This window comes from Candoia aspera, chromosome 6, assembly GCF_035149785.1.
Source record: "Candoia aspera isolate rCanAsp1 chromosome 6, rCanAsp1.hap2, whole genome shotgun sequence".
In the NCBI taxonomy this organism is placed as follows: domain Eukaryota; kingdom Metazoa; phylum Chordata; class Lepidosauria; order Squamata; family Boidae; genus Candoia; species Candoia aspera.
Window position 1 is genome coordinate 25314075 of NC_086158.1, and position 14584 is coordinate 25328658.

At 37.0% G+C, this 14584-nt stretch overlaps 2 protein-coding genes across 2 annotated transcripts in view; one reads left to right on the plus strand and one right to left on the minus strand.

Moving 5' to 3' along the window:
• MED12L (mediator complex subunit 12L) overlaps window positions 1-14584 on the minus strand; it is a 200078-nt gene that overhangs the window by 99111 nt on the left and 86383 nt on the right. The gene's annotated exons all lie outside the window — the stretch shown is intronic.
• GPR87 (G protein-coupled receptor 87) lies at window positions 1591-6890 on the plus strand. Its single transcript, XM_063306565.1, has 2 exons — window positions 1591-1693; window positions 5851-6890. Exons 1-2 carry the CDS (start codon window positions 1591-1593, stop codon window positions 6888-6890), a joined length of 1143 nt encoding a protein of 380 aa, XP_063162635.1.

The following is a 14584-nucleotide window of genomic DNA, read 5'->3' on the forward strand; positions in this document are numbered from 1 at the left end:
ACAATCCAAAATGACTATCTATAGCATGTTTTCAATCCACCAGATTTATCACTACTTCCCTTCTTTCAATGTCATTTTTAATGAATGTCCTAAAAATGATTCAAGTAGCAGAAACTCTTACTACTTAAATGGGATGCAAATTTACATTCAGTCTAGGTCAGTTCATTTTGTGTTTGAATCCCTACCTTCTTACTTGCTTGCATTCTTAGACATCCACAAAGAAGATTATAGACTTGAAGTAATTTATGTTGTTCTTTGAATTAGACATTTTTATGAAGCAAAGATTTTAGCCTTTTATATAAAATAGGATGGTCCCAACACACTGCTAAGGTACTCTTTCTCTTTCTCACTCACTCACACACACAGATCTTCCCTTCTTCAAGCGGTCTCAAATGAATCCAGTAATTTGAAGTTTTTAGATCCCAGTAAGTCACAGACCTGTTTATGTGCAATACCTACAGCACATAAACATTGTTTTGCTATCAGCTAAACACTAGGCATACAAACTATTTTATCTTTCCAATGCCCGAAACACAGCAGAGCATCTGGTATTCTCGTACAGGTCCCAAAGTATCTTTTATAGAAATATACTGTGCACAAGAACAATATTGCTGGTTGGAAAATGTCATTTATAAATACAGACAAAACGGAGAAAAAAGCCTGTGCCCACTAAAGAACATTACATGGGCAAACCTCTGCTGACAAATATTTATTTATGTGATTTATGCCCAGCTCAGCCGGGAAGAACTTCCAATGCATACAGAATGCCAAGATTAGCTGTGTTTATCCATAACTGGTATATACACTCAAATTCTCAGAAGCAGCTTTATACAAATCACTCCAGGAGGATAGCATGATGAAACTAATGTGAGTAGGGGTTTGATGACTTGTACAAACAGTGGAAAATCCCCTCACAGTCATCCAAATGATCTCCACATCTTACTAATTTTTTTCCCAGTTGAATAATTCTAGGAACAGAACAATTCAATAGTATTTTTTCTTCCATTTACAATGAGAGTGTTCCTTAATATATTTAACTTTCATGCAACTGGAAAACATTACTATTTCTCACTTTTTTGGTGATTTGAGTAAACTGCTGCCTCTCAACTTTAGAGCAAAGACTATTGGTAGATGTCAACTCTTTTATGGTTGTTGAAACTGACCTTAATCTTTTTCTATCGGGAAGGAAAGGATTAAAAAGGAGGTGTGTGACATAATCAGAAGACTAAAACAAAATAGGAAGTATTCCTGTAGGAGAATGCAAGCTGTGTTAACAAATTATAAATATGGCCATTCTTGGGAGACATTAAATATTAACACTGCTTGAAATCAAGTATTCCCTATATCAGCCAAACCATGGCCTCTGATTTCAGGAGCACAATTTGTGTTCGGTAGTAAGATAAGGAAAAAAATTAAAGCATAAAATAATGGTAATACAGACAACCTGTAACATGTTTCTCAACAAAGGTACCATCATCTCCCTCTGCTCTTTTCCCTGCCCAGTTATAGATAGCTACACTGAATTATTTGCTCAATGTAAATATTTTCATTTCCTATATTTTTCAGAAATTAAAATTTGCACAATCCGTGATGTGCCGCAGATCAGTTGCCACCAACATGACTTCTGAAAAGCATTTGATGTGCAAATCAACAGTAATAATGGGGTCTAATATATCATATCTGAACCTTACAGGTAATTGCTTTTTTTTTTTTTAGAAAAAAGGAAAAAGAAGGAATTCCATCTCTTTTAAACAGTTTCCTCTGCTTTTTCAGCATAATTCTGTAAGACTCACATAACATTTAGCAATCAAATGTTATGATTATTTCATTCCTACTTAACACTGGAATTACGAACATATCAGTTTTAACTCCCTGGCCTTAAAATATATACATATTTTTGCCTTTGAGTCAGTGGTGACTCCTGGCAACTGCCTGGACAAGTCCCTGCAGTTTCCTTGGCTAGGTTTTTCAGAAGTGGTTTGCCATTGCCTTCTTCCTAGGACTAAGAGTGTGACTGGCCCAAGGTCACCCAGTTGGCTTTGTACCTGAGGCAGGACTAGAAATTATAGTCTCCCAGTTTGTAACCTGGTGCCTTAATCACTAAACCAAACTAGCTCTCAGCTTTATAATAAGTAGAGTACTTTTTCTAATCCACATGTAACATTTAAGAAAAATTGCCAGAGCTCTTGAACAATCTGTATTCTTGATAAAGCCCTACAGTATAGTGTTAATGGTAGGAAGGAAGCAAATACTTTCAAAGGAAACCACTGAGGGTGCAGCCAATTTCATTTAGGTGAAGTTATTAAACACATTGTGTTTTATATGTGAATTATATTAGGATTAAGCTTTAGTTGCTCCATTCAAGTAAACATATGTTTTCCCACAGAATTACACCTTCATTATACATAAAAACAATGCAGTTTCATGAAGCTTCTGGAGAAACCTTTACCTTCTTGTGAGGATATCCCAATTTCATTACATGCCATTACAAGAAGACATCAGAAAATAATTTGTTTTGAATGAGGCCAGAAAAAAGTGCCCTTTCCTTCTTGGAACCATTAGTTTTGTATTAAATTTGAAAAGTCTAAAACAGCCAAAAAAGATATTAGAGAAAAGAGGTGCTAAGTGCTTGAGCCTCAGTTTATTTCATGTTGTCATCTGAAATGCCAATACCATCAATATTAGCATAAAATTTAATATTCAATAAAATAATCAACACTAGTTTTAGCCCGGGAACACAGTATTATTTCAAATTATCAGATGAACATGACAGGAGAAGGTTATCAATATTCACAGTTTTAAATGACAAAACCCAATAAGATAAAATACCTTAGAACAGTATTTCTCAACCTTGGCAGCTTGAAGATGTGTGGACTTCAACTCCCAGAATTCCCATGCTGGCTGGAGAATTCTGGGAGTTGAAGTCCACACATCTTCAAGCTGCCAAGGTTGAGAAACACTGCCTTAGAAGGAGGCTTTGTTTTTTTCTTTTATTTATTTTGTACAACATTTCCTCATCTAACAAGAATAAAGTATAATGTTAAACACTGGAACTGTTAAAGTTAATACAGTATTATTAGAAAAGACAAGTTTCATTTTTTTTTAAATAAAACCTAAGCACATTTCATGTGAACACTTTATATACATTAATTATCTCTTAACATGCATTCTTGTTTGGCTAATGTGAAGTCAACTAAATTAAAGAAGATATAGTATCTATGCTGGAAATTAGGGAGAAAAATCCAGACTCCATAAAGGCAGTAACTTTATTATGCCAACTCAAGTTTTATGGATACAGTTCAAAGATCAGCGATATTTCCTTCCCTGTGTCTTTTTTTTAATTTTTCATAAATTTGCCTCCTGCTATAACAAACTGAAAGTTTGCAATGCTTATGCAAAACTTTAATTAGCCTAATAAAGTTATTACATTAGTTGTTGTTGTTGTTGTTGTTAAAGTTATTTAATTGCCCTAATAAAGTTATTACATTATTTAATTTAAAAAAGCCCCCACAACTCCTGTACTGCTAACTCCATACTATGGGGAAATAGACTGATAAACAAAGTTTTTCCAGTCTAAAGCCATCTTAAAAGCATAAATAAAGTTATTCTGTTAGTTATTCCATCTTTACAAACGTTATGCCTTTGATAAATTAAAGTCATAGAGCACTGGGTTGCAGATCTTTCTCAGTTCAACTCTCCCCTCCCATAAATTCTTCCTTCCTTTTCTATGTCCATCCTTCTGGATGTAACAGTGTTAACTATGCTTAATATTAACTAAGGTACAAGTAGTATAGGATTTGTAACCAGCTACAAATATGTAGTCCAGGTAAGTATAGATGATCCACGCTTGTATAACCTTTGTGCTTAGAAAAGCAATGACACTGGCATAAATTTAGGATTAGTTTCCAAGTTGCCTCTCCAATCCTCTGTAACTTTCCTTCATTCAGTAGATCATACATATGTATCTTACTGCACAGTCTCATATTTAGACCAGTGTTTCTCAACTTTGGCAACTTTAAGATGCATGGACTACAACTCCCAGAATTCCCCAGCCAGCCATGCTGGCTGGGGAATTCTGGGAGTTGAAGTCCATGCATCTTAAAGTAGCTAAGGATGAGAAACATTGTTTTCGACATAGGGGTTTCCTAAGAAAAAGGTTTGAAAGTTTTTTTAGGCAGCTTGTCCTATTGCTGAACAGGTCTGAACTGAACACAACAAATTCAAGACTTTTTCATCAGTACTCTTTGTATCCTTGTCTAAGTCTTCAGAGACTAGGCTCAACAAGCCCCTGCATGAAGCAGGAACTTACTCATCTGTATCACTAAGCATACTCGCTATTTAAAACAATGTACTCCCTGCCACCTCATTGATGTAACTGTGGTATAAAGCTTTTTTTTTTAATACAGTACTAACACAGTAATATAATAATTTTCTTGAAATACCAGTACTGTTGCTGAAAGGCAGCTTTAGAGGAAAAACTTTTCCAAATGCGTTAGATGTCAAGCTTTATATGATCAGCTGCAGAAGAGTACTACAGAGCTTGACTTAAAATCTGTTGAGTCTAGTTCCCTGTTTCTTGTAGTTTCTTGTACCAAGAGCTTCTGAAAAACTTACAAGGATAGATTAATGCAACAATAATTTCCTGGTGTTGTTCCTTGTATTCAGTTGAATATAGAAACACACACACCCAATTATCATGCCGAATAACTCTTTCTAGACATTCACATATACAAAATACGAGACCTTGAAGTGATCTTGGAGAACATCTAGTCCAACACACAGCTTAGTGCTGATTTCTTGCAACTTCAGCATTTCTGAAAGCTTGCCATATTTTCTGCTAACTATATCCTCTGCTTAAATATTTCCTACTAATAACTGATGGCATCCCACAAGAAAGTCCATTCCACTGCTGCACAATTCTTCTATTTGATAGTTTCTTCTAATGCTAAGCTTTACCTTCTTATAATTTTCACCCATTAATTCTAGTTCTGGTGCCTGAAGCAATTAGTCAATTACATGTTCACAATTATTTGAATTCAAGCATTTATAGGAGGTTTGCGTGAATGCGTGTATGTACATTAATAGGCAGTTACAACCAAATGCTCTTTAATATTATCAACTGCATGATTAATTCAGATGTGTAAATACTTTTATTTTAAAAGGATGCTACTTTACTAAAACTCCCAGTTTCCCATCCCCACAGCCCTAAATCCAAAATAAACTGGTGTTAAAGCACTAATTGTCATGGTTCACTAGTTCATACACCATCTCTATAATCATAATAAAAACAGTACAAAAAGTAGATTAGTTTCAATGATAGTTATATAGGTAGACCTATTACAACATTGGTCAGTTCTTAAAGAACTATATGCTTCAATCCTACAATACTGAATAGTTGTTGGGAAAGAGATTTATTTTCAGTTGAGGGGATGCCTAAAAAGTACTTCTTAAAGACTCCTGGGTTGAGCAAAGAGGCATACATTCCTCTTATTGTGTCCCATCCAGCACAGTATTGAGTTGTCATAATGAAGGCAAGTGACACAGGTCCCACTGCAGATTCTTGTGACTTATCATCTTGGGTCTTTTGGTGGACTTTCCTCATTTCTCCCTCCACTGAAAAACAGATAGGCCCTCAACAGTCAAAATATGCAATTCTAGAAGTAATTTATGGACCTGTTTTCAGATGGCTTCATATGTTAACTAGGATCAAAAGAGAAATGCGAGTCATGCTTTGCTGCACATCATGCAGAGCCAGCTTCAGTGTGATTATGATTTCTGTTATTACTTACCTGAGAGCATCGTTGAAATAGCTACAATTTTTAACCAACTTTTTAACCATCATTCCTATAGATCATCAACCTCCGGGTCAAGACATCACTATTTTGGCCAATTATTCACAAGAACTAATTGGGAATTCTACCAATAATGAATTTACAACTATTGTTTTACCTATGCTTTACCTCCTTATATTCTTGGCCAGCATCTTTCTGAATAGCTTGGCAATATGGATTTTCTTCCACATCAGAAGCAAGACCAGCTTCATTTTTTACCTCAAAAACATTGTAGTTGCAGACTTGCTGATGACTCTGACATTTCCTTTTAAAATTATTCAAGATTCAAGATTGGGGCCATGGCACTTCCATTTTTTCTTATGCCGGTATACAAAAGTTCTGTTTTATGCCAGCATGTATACAACTATTGTTTTTCTTGGATTTATTAGCCTTGACCGATATCTAAAAGTGGTAAAACCATTTGGGGATTCAAGGATGTACAGCATTACTTTCACCAAGATTCTGTCAGTTGTTGTTTGGATTGTTATGGCATTTTTAGCTTTGCCAGATACGGTTCTCACTAGCAGTTACCCATCTAAGATAAATACTGGTGACTGCTTAAAACTGAAAACCCCATTAGGAGTCCAATGGCACACTGCTGTCACTTACATCAATAACGGCATATTTATAACTGTGCTAATTGTATTAATAGGATGTTATATTGAAATATCCAAATATATCTATAAATCAAGCAAGCAGTTTATCAGCTCTTCAAGTCGTAAGCGGAAACACAGTCAAAGCATAAGGGTCGTTGTGACTGTATTTTTTATTTGTTTTTTGCCGTACCATCTGTGCACAATACTTTTTAATTTGTGCCAGTTAGATTATTATTTAGATGATTCTGCACACAATATCCTGTACTACTGCAAGGAAGTGACTATTTTCCTATCGGCATGCAATGTCTGCCTAGATCCAATCATCTATTTTTTTATGTGTAGATCATTTTCACGAAGGCTTTTCAGAAAATCAGACATGCGGACAAGGAGTGAAAGCATCAGATCACTTCAGAGTATCAGAAAGTCAGAGGTGCGCATTTATCATGAATATACTGATTTGTGACATTATTGCCAAGTATTTTTTTTAATCTTTATTTGTACCAATGTTTACTATTTGTAAATAAAAGTGTTTTGCTTCTTTTACAAATTTGAATACATTTTGCACAACGTATTATTAACATTTACATCATTTCCAGGGTTTTCAGTGTGAAAAGGAGGCAGGCAGCCCAGTAACTATTACAAAGTATATGTCCATCTGACAACAGAGAAGGATCTTTTACTTAGATTAGGATTATTAGAAAAGATAAATGTTGCCATCTAGTGGAGAAAAGCAGGGTTGTAATACAATGCAAGGATCTTTAAGTGGCTCATCTAGGACAATTCAAAACTGTAGACTAAGCTTCTTTTCTCCCATGCTGCTCCCACCTGTTTCTAGAGCCAACTTCAGAAATTCCACTCTGGAGTCCAGTGAGTTGGCAATGGGACTGGGCTGGTGTTCAGTCTGGACCATAACCACAAGACCTGATTGGTTGTTCCCCTATTTCTTGCCCTTCCCATCCCTGCCTTGCCAATTGGTTCCTGTGTAGATTGGCCTACTACTGCCTTCCTTTTCCTTTAGGGATTGTTCCCTCCTAACTAGTCCTTATGTTTTCCCTTTGCTTTCTCAGATGTTTGCACATATGGACGCCTTTACTCCCCCTCCCCTCCCCACCCTACCCTTCCCATATTATGTCTTTTGACACTAACACATACCCTTTCCTTTTTGCCCTTATGGTACCATCATTGCTCTGATACTACAGTATTCAAAGCATTCCGGAACAAGTTGTCCTTTTCCTTCTACCCTCCCCTGAAGATCCATGGAAATTTTGTAGCAAGGAATACTGATCATTCAGCTTCACAGAAACAAAATAATAACATTCCTACATTGCAACTTAAGGTTGTTTAAAAAATAAAGGGAAGGGCAGAGAAGCCTTGCAGTACTGAGGTTGGGAGTGGGAAATCAGGGGGAGCATGCTACACTCAGCTTTGATAGAAAGCAAAAGGGAGCCTACTGGGAGATATAAGGATTAAATAGAGCATCAGCTTCTAGGGTTGAGGATAATTCATTGACTTAACTGGTCATTGGTGAATAAACCCAAGATTATGAAAAAATAGCATATGTCAACCATCAGAGAACATTGTAGCCTGGTAGACTGGAACAAAATGGCTGCACAGGACAATGACCCACCACCAGAACAGAGGGGGCATGCAAGGCACTTCAGCTAATCAGGGCTAGGCTGTCATTAGATTGAAAGGAAGCACTGAAAACCTTTAGACCAGAAAACAGCAGTTTTGAACCTGAAGCTGGAAAAACACAGGTGTGAGGTTCTTGCACTGGGCTAGGAAAGGGAGGAAGAGGCTGTGGTAAGTTCCAGCACTCAGGAAATGATGTGGTGGCATTACTGGCAGAAAGTATGGCTCTGACCTAATTGTGTAAGACTTAAGTGAGGCCACAATATAATCAGTTTAGGGAGAGAACCCATAATAAGCTAGTTTTATTTCTTTTGCTTGCAACATATGAGACAGCTTTCTCCAATCTAGTTTCCACTCAGGTTACTTTTGGCTTAAACCACAAGAATCATTTAAATAGCAAATAAATAATCAGGCAAGAATTCACTCTATGCCAAGATATTCCAATCTATTTTCTCCTCGAAGAAAAGGAATATTAATTGAAATTAAAGCCAATCCTCATTGCTCATATTTACAGCACTACCTGGTTGTAAAGTATGAAAAATAAATTAACTGCTGCACACATTTTTCCTGATGCAATCATAATGCAAATCTTTAAAATAAGCAATAGAATTGAACATGCCATTTTGAATTTTATCAAGTAGAAGTTTAAAAGGTAGGATTATTAACAGCAGTTACATTGTACAGCCAAAAGGTGGCAATATATTACTGTAAACTGACATTTCTAACATATTCACCTTAACTTTAATTCAACTGACTATCCTTCTGTGGATTTTAAATCCCAACCAAAACATTATTTCTAAAATGTTTCTAATGGATAGTTAAACATAATCCAATTGCAACACTTTGATCTTATGACAGAGTTATCTCAATGCATGTATCAAGGCTTTTTAAAATTTCTACAAACTTAATTACACATTATTTAACAATAAGTGTACTCTGCCCACTTCAAAAGGTTTCTCGGCAGCTAGCAGCAAAACACAAAGCAGATTAAAACCATGAAATAGTTTGGCAAACTAGAGCCAAAGAGACACAGAAACAGAAAGGTAATCAAGTTGGGGCAGATCCATGGAAATTTTGTAGCAAGGAATACTGATCATTCAGCTTCACAGAAACAAAATAACAACATTCCTACATTGCAACTGTGTGATCCAGTCTAGAGAGTCTCTTGGAAGTCCCCCCTCCTCAAGTGCTCCATGGGACAAAGACTAGATAACAGGCTTTCTCTGTGGGAGCACCCACTCTTTGGAATACCCTTCGCCTGGATATTCACAAGAGCATGAGATGCTCTCTAAACCAACATTATATTCTCTTGAGCAACCTGATGCTTATGAGAAGTAAATGCAAAAGTCATGAACACAATATACTTTCCTCATCAGCTATTATTAGTGCTGGAAGTAATATGAGGCCTTACTTTGCATTTTTTAAACTTTGTTTTAAAGATACTCACATTGACAGCCATCATTATATCTTATTGTAGTAAAATTCACAGTTTAATATGACCAAGCAAAGTAGTGTTTTTACCTGTCATGAATCTTTCATCTCTGAACTTACTTGCATGACCTGGGTTCTAGTTTTCTGAGAAAGCTTGGGAAACCTCTTCTTATTCACTCTTGCTATACCAGTTAATTTTATGGACCACCATCATCACCACTTGCCACTAATGTTTTAAATGTTATTGTTCTTCAAGCTTGATTTCCTCAGTTATTTTAGTGGTTCATTTAGTTGCACTTTTCCCAATTATACAATATCTATTTAATGTACAGCAAGCATAACTGTACAGGGTATTGCAAGTATGGCCACACCACTGATTTGTATAAAAATACTACAATCATAAGGTGTTTTTTTTAAAAAAATCCTTTTCCTAATTCTTCTATGACATGGACTTTATTGTATTTTTTTCACAGCTGCTATTCATTGGATCACTGTGTTCTATTTCATGCACACAGAAGAAAAAATGTGCTTATTTTATCTACAATATATTTGGATACAAACAAACTATTAAGAATATAACACAAATCCAAATTATCTTTATTTATCAGCAGTGCTCCTATCAATTTTCTTTTTTCAGTGCCTTTGGTAGTTATAGGCACAGTACAGATTAATTATATGGCACCAATATGTCTAATACTTCACAGAGGTGGGTCAAAAGAATAGATATGTTATACGTGCTACCAAAATGAGTAACTCTAATTATTTCTCCAATTACACCACCAAATCTCAAAACAGATATATGAAGGAAGAGTAGGTGAGAGCAAGGGGAAGACCAAGGAAGTCATAGTTGGACTGAATCAATGAGATCTTTAAAAAGAAACAGATGGCAGGTTTAAAGAACAAAATGCATTGTATGAATGTGTGGATTTTATAAAATTTGTGTGAACATTATAACAGCTTACAAGGATAGAAAGGTATAACGAGATAAACAGTGTTGATATAAACTCTGCACTTCAATTTTTCTCAACATTTTAGAAAATTTGCCACAATCAATAAGATTAAATGTGTAATTTAAAAGTTCCATCTTCAATCACTCCAGAATAACAGAAGGGATGGAGCAAATCCTAATTCTAAGTAAGGGGACAACATTCTACAATCCAGAACAGCAACTGAGAAACAGCACCTCCAGGCCTCCTTACCGCATGAAAATGGGGTATGACCAAAAGCTTCTCCCAAGAAAACCATACTAGATGAACTGATTTAGGAAGGAAAAGGCAGTCCTGCAGATAGTTATGTGCCAAGCCATCTATGGCTTTATAGATCAAAACCAGAAGAGCAGATTTCCAATGGGGCAACAACACTACTGTTGCCCAACCAGGTGTTAGTAATATACAGCCAGGTCTGCTCACTCATCCACTAACAAATCATGGATGAGCAGGACGAGTTTTATTACAGATGGACCTGGCATTTACCGTCAAGATTTGAGGAATTTATGCACTTTTCTGAATGTCTGTATATGCCTATAACATTTGTCCTTCTGCCAATCGGAGATTTCCCAGATATAGCAATATTTCCCCTTTCTGTGTGAATTTAGCAACATAGTCAAGAGCACGCATAGCCTGGTGTTATACAAGCACACTACTTCTGCTTTCTTTTTAAAAGTTCATGTGACTAGGAAAGAGGTTTCATAAAACCAGTAGAATATCTAACATTCTTTCTTTTGTGAATAGAAGACATCATGACATGTAATTTTTTTCCCATGCTCACAAGAAAGAAGGTGATTCCTCATGAGTTGATTGTTCATTATATTTATATTATACTATACTATACTATACTATACTATACTATATTATATTATATATTATCTTCAGCAAAGGATCGTTACCTTGTCGTGGTGCTGGAGCTTGAGCACCTCAATGATGCCATGAGCTAGACCGTGAAGGGCCACCCAAGATGGGAAGGTCATGACAGAGAGGTCAGACTAAGTGCGATCCCTGGGGAAGGTAATGGCAACCCACCCCAGTATTCTTGCCGTGAAAACTAAATGGATCAGTACAACCAGAGATATATCGGTATACCATTGGAAGATGAGACCCCCAGGTCGGAAGATGGTCAAAATGCTACTGGGGAGGAACAGAGGATGAGTTCAACTAGCCCCAGATGTGATGACGCAGCTAGCTCAAAGCCGAAAGGACGGCTAGCGGCCGACGATGCTGGTGGTGAACAGCGAATCCCATATTCTAAGGATCAGCACACCATTGGAACCTGGAATGTAAGATCTATGAGCCAGGGCAAATTGGATGTGGTTATTGGTGAGATGTCAAGATTAAAGATAGACATTTTGAGCATCAGTGAACTGAAATGGACTGGAATGGGCCACTTCACATCAAAGGACCTCCAGATCTACTACTGTGGACAAGAGGACCACAGAAGAAATGGAGTAGCCTTCATAATTAATAGTAAAGTGGCTAAAGCATGCTTGGATACAATCCAAAAAAAAAAACAACACAATAGAATGATCTCAATTCAAATTCAGGGCAAGCCATCTAACATCACAGTGATCCAAATATATGCCCCAACCACAGATGCTGAAGAAGCTGAAGTAGAGCAGTTCTATGAGGATGTGCAGCACATACTGGACAACACACCTAAAAGAGATGTTATTTTCATCACAGGAGACTGGAATGCTAAGGTGGGCAGTCAAATGACACCTGGAATTACAGGTAAGCATGGCCTGGGAGAACAAAACGAAGCAGGACATAGGCTGATAGAATTTTGCCAAGACAACTCACTCTGCATAACAAACACTCTCTTCCAACAACCTAAGAGGTGGCTTTATACATGGACTTCACCAGATGGACAACACCAAAATCAGATTGACTACATCCTTTGCAGCCAAAGGTGGCAGACATCTATACAGTTGGTAAAAACAAGACCCGGAGCTGACTGTAGTTCAGATCACAAACTTCTTATTGCACAATTTAGGATCAGACTAAAGAGATTAGGGAAGACCCACAGATCAGCTAGATATGAGCTCACTAATATTCCTAAGGAATATGAAGTGGAGGTGAAGAATAGATTTAAGGAACTGGACTTAGTAGATAGGGTCCCGGAAGAACTATGGACAGAAGTTCTCAAGATTGTTCAGGAGGCGGCAACAAAATACATCCGAAAGAAAGAGAAAACCAAGAAGGCAAAATGGCTGTCTGCTGAGACACTAGAAGTAGCCCAAGAAAGAAGGAAAGCAAAAGGCAACAGTGATGGGGGAGATATGCCCAAATTAATGCAAAATTCAGAGGTTAGCCAGAAAAGATAAGGCTAACCTTAAACAAGCAATGCACAGAAGTGGAAGAAGACAATAGAATAGGAAGGACAAGAGACCTCTTCCAGAAAATTAGAAACATCAGAGGTAAATTCCAGGCAAAAATGGGTATGATCAAAAACAAAGATGGCAAGGACCTAACAGAAGAAGAAGAGATCAAGAAAAGGTGGCAAGAATATACGGAAGACCTATAAAGGAAGGATAACAATATTGGGGATAGCTTTGACGGTGTGGTCAGTGAGCTAGAGCCAGACATCCTGAAGAGTGAGGTTGAATGGGCCTTAAGAAGCATTGCTAATAACAAGGCAGCAGGAGATGACGGCATCCCAGCTGAACTGTTCAAAATCTTGCAAGATGATGCTGTCAAGGTACTGCATGCTATATGCCAGCAAATTTGGAAAACACAAGAATGGCCATCAGATTGGAAAAAATCAACTTATATCCCCATACCAAAAAAGGGAAACACTAAAGAATGTTCAAACTTTCAAACAGTGGCACTCATTTCACATGCCAGTAAGGTAATGCTCAAGATCCTGCAAGGTAGACTTCAGCAATTCATGGAGCGAGAATTGCTAGATATACAAGCTGGGTTTAGAAAAGGCAGAGGAACCAGGGACCAAACTGCCAATATCCGCTGGATAATGGAAAAAGCCAGGGAATTCCAGAAAAACATCTATTTCTGTTTTATTGACTCTTCTAAAGCCTTTGACTGTGTGGACCATAACAAATTGTGGCAAGTTCTTAGTGGTATGGGGATACCAAGTCATCTTGTCTGCTTCCTGAAGAATCTGTATAACGACCAAGTACCAACAATAAGAACAGACCACGGAACAACTTCACAGAACCATGAACATATTCTGTATTAAACAAGAGAGCTCTCAACAGGTGGCAATTTTCCATTAGATCTGACTAATTTTATACAGCAGTTCCCACCAGAACTTTCAGTATTTTTACTCAACATGATTTCATTTATTTTCATTTTTTAAAGTATTCATTTTTGGCTCCATATAAAAGGAAAATAATTAAAAATATATTTCTGGCTTAAAAAAATATTCAAAGCGAATTAAAAAAATAAGAAAACTGCACTAACAAAAAGCTAACAGCATTTGTCTGCAGCTATTGCAGTTATTCAACTAATAAGGGTATGATCCTTTCCTCTCCCACCCCCTGAAAACAGTAGTGATGAGATTATATGAAACATACCCTGCACTGCTAAATAAGCACACTGTGATCAACTGAAGCCATAAAATAGCAACCCCAAATAAAATTGAGTGGGGAAAAATGGGATTCAGAACCCTTCTACTCACTATTCATTTTGCCAAAACAGCACTACACACAGAAAACATAAGTAGCAATCTTTACTGGACTGGACAGAGAAAATTCAGCATTCAATCAAAGGGATTAAGAAAAATTGAACATAACTTTCAAAACAAGGAGGGTGACACAAATGACCATTTTTCAATTGAAGGAACCAGGGTTTATTGCAATATTATTCCTTCCATACAGGAAGACAGAAGTCTTTTCCTATATCAGCAATGCCTGTGATGGATGTTTAAAAGTGTTGGAATTATCAGGGGTCAACTCAGCATTGTCTCATAAGCATACGGGGGTCTTTCTAGTAAACACATCTCTATTGTGTTTGTGGGATGTCACATGGGTCACCTGATTTCCACTTCCTCCTCCTTCTTGAGTTTGGGGATTAACAATCTCCATTACTTCTTGGGCACACCTGCAAGTAGGAGGTTCTGCATAATGCAGCTCTCGTCCTTTTA

Coding starts and splice junctions, on each gene's coding strand:
- GPR87 (XM_063306565.1), top strand. CDS start 1,591: ATGTGCCGCAGATCAGTTGCCACCAACATGACTTCTGAAAAGCATTTG. Junction 1,694..5,850: donor ATCATATCTGAACCTTACAG/GTAATTGCTTTT, acceptor TCATTCCTATAG/ATCATCAACCTCCGGGTCAA.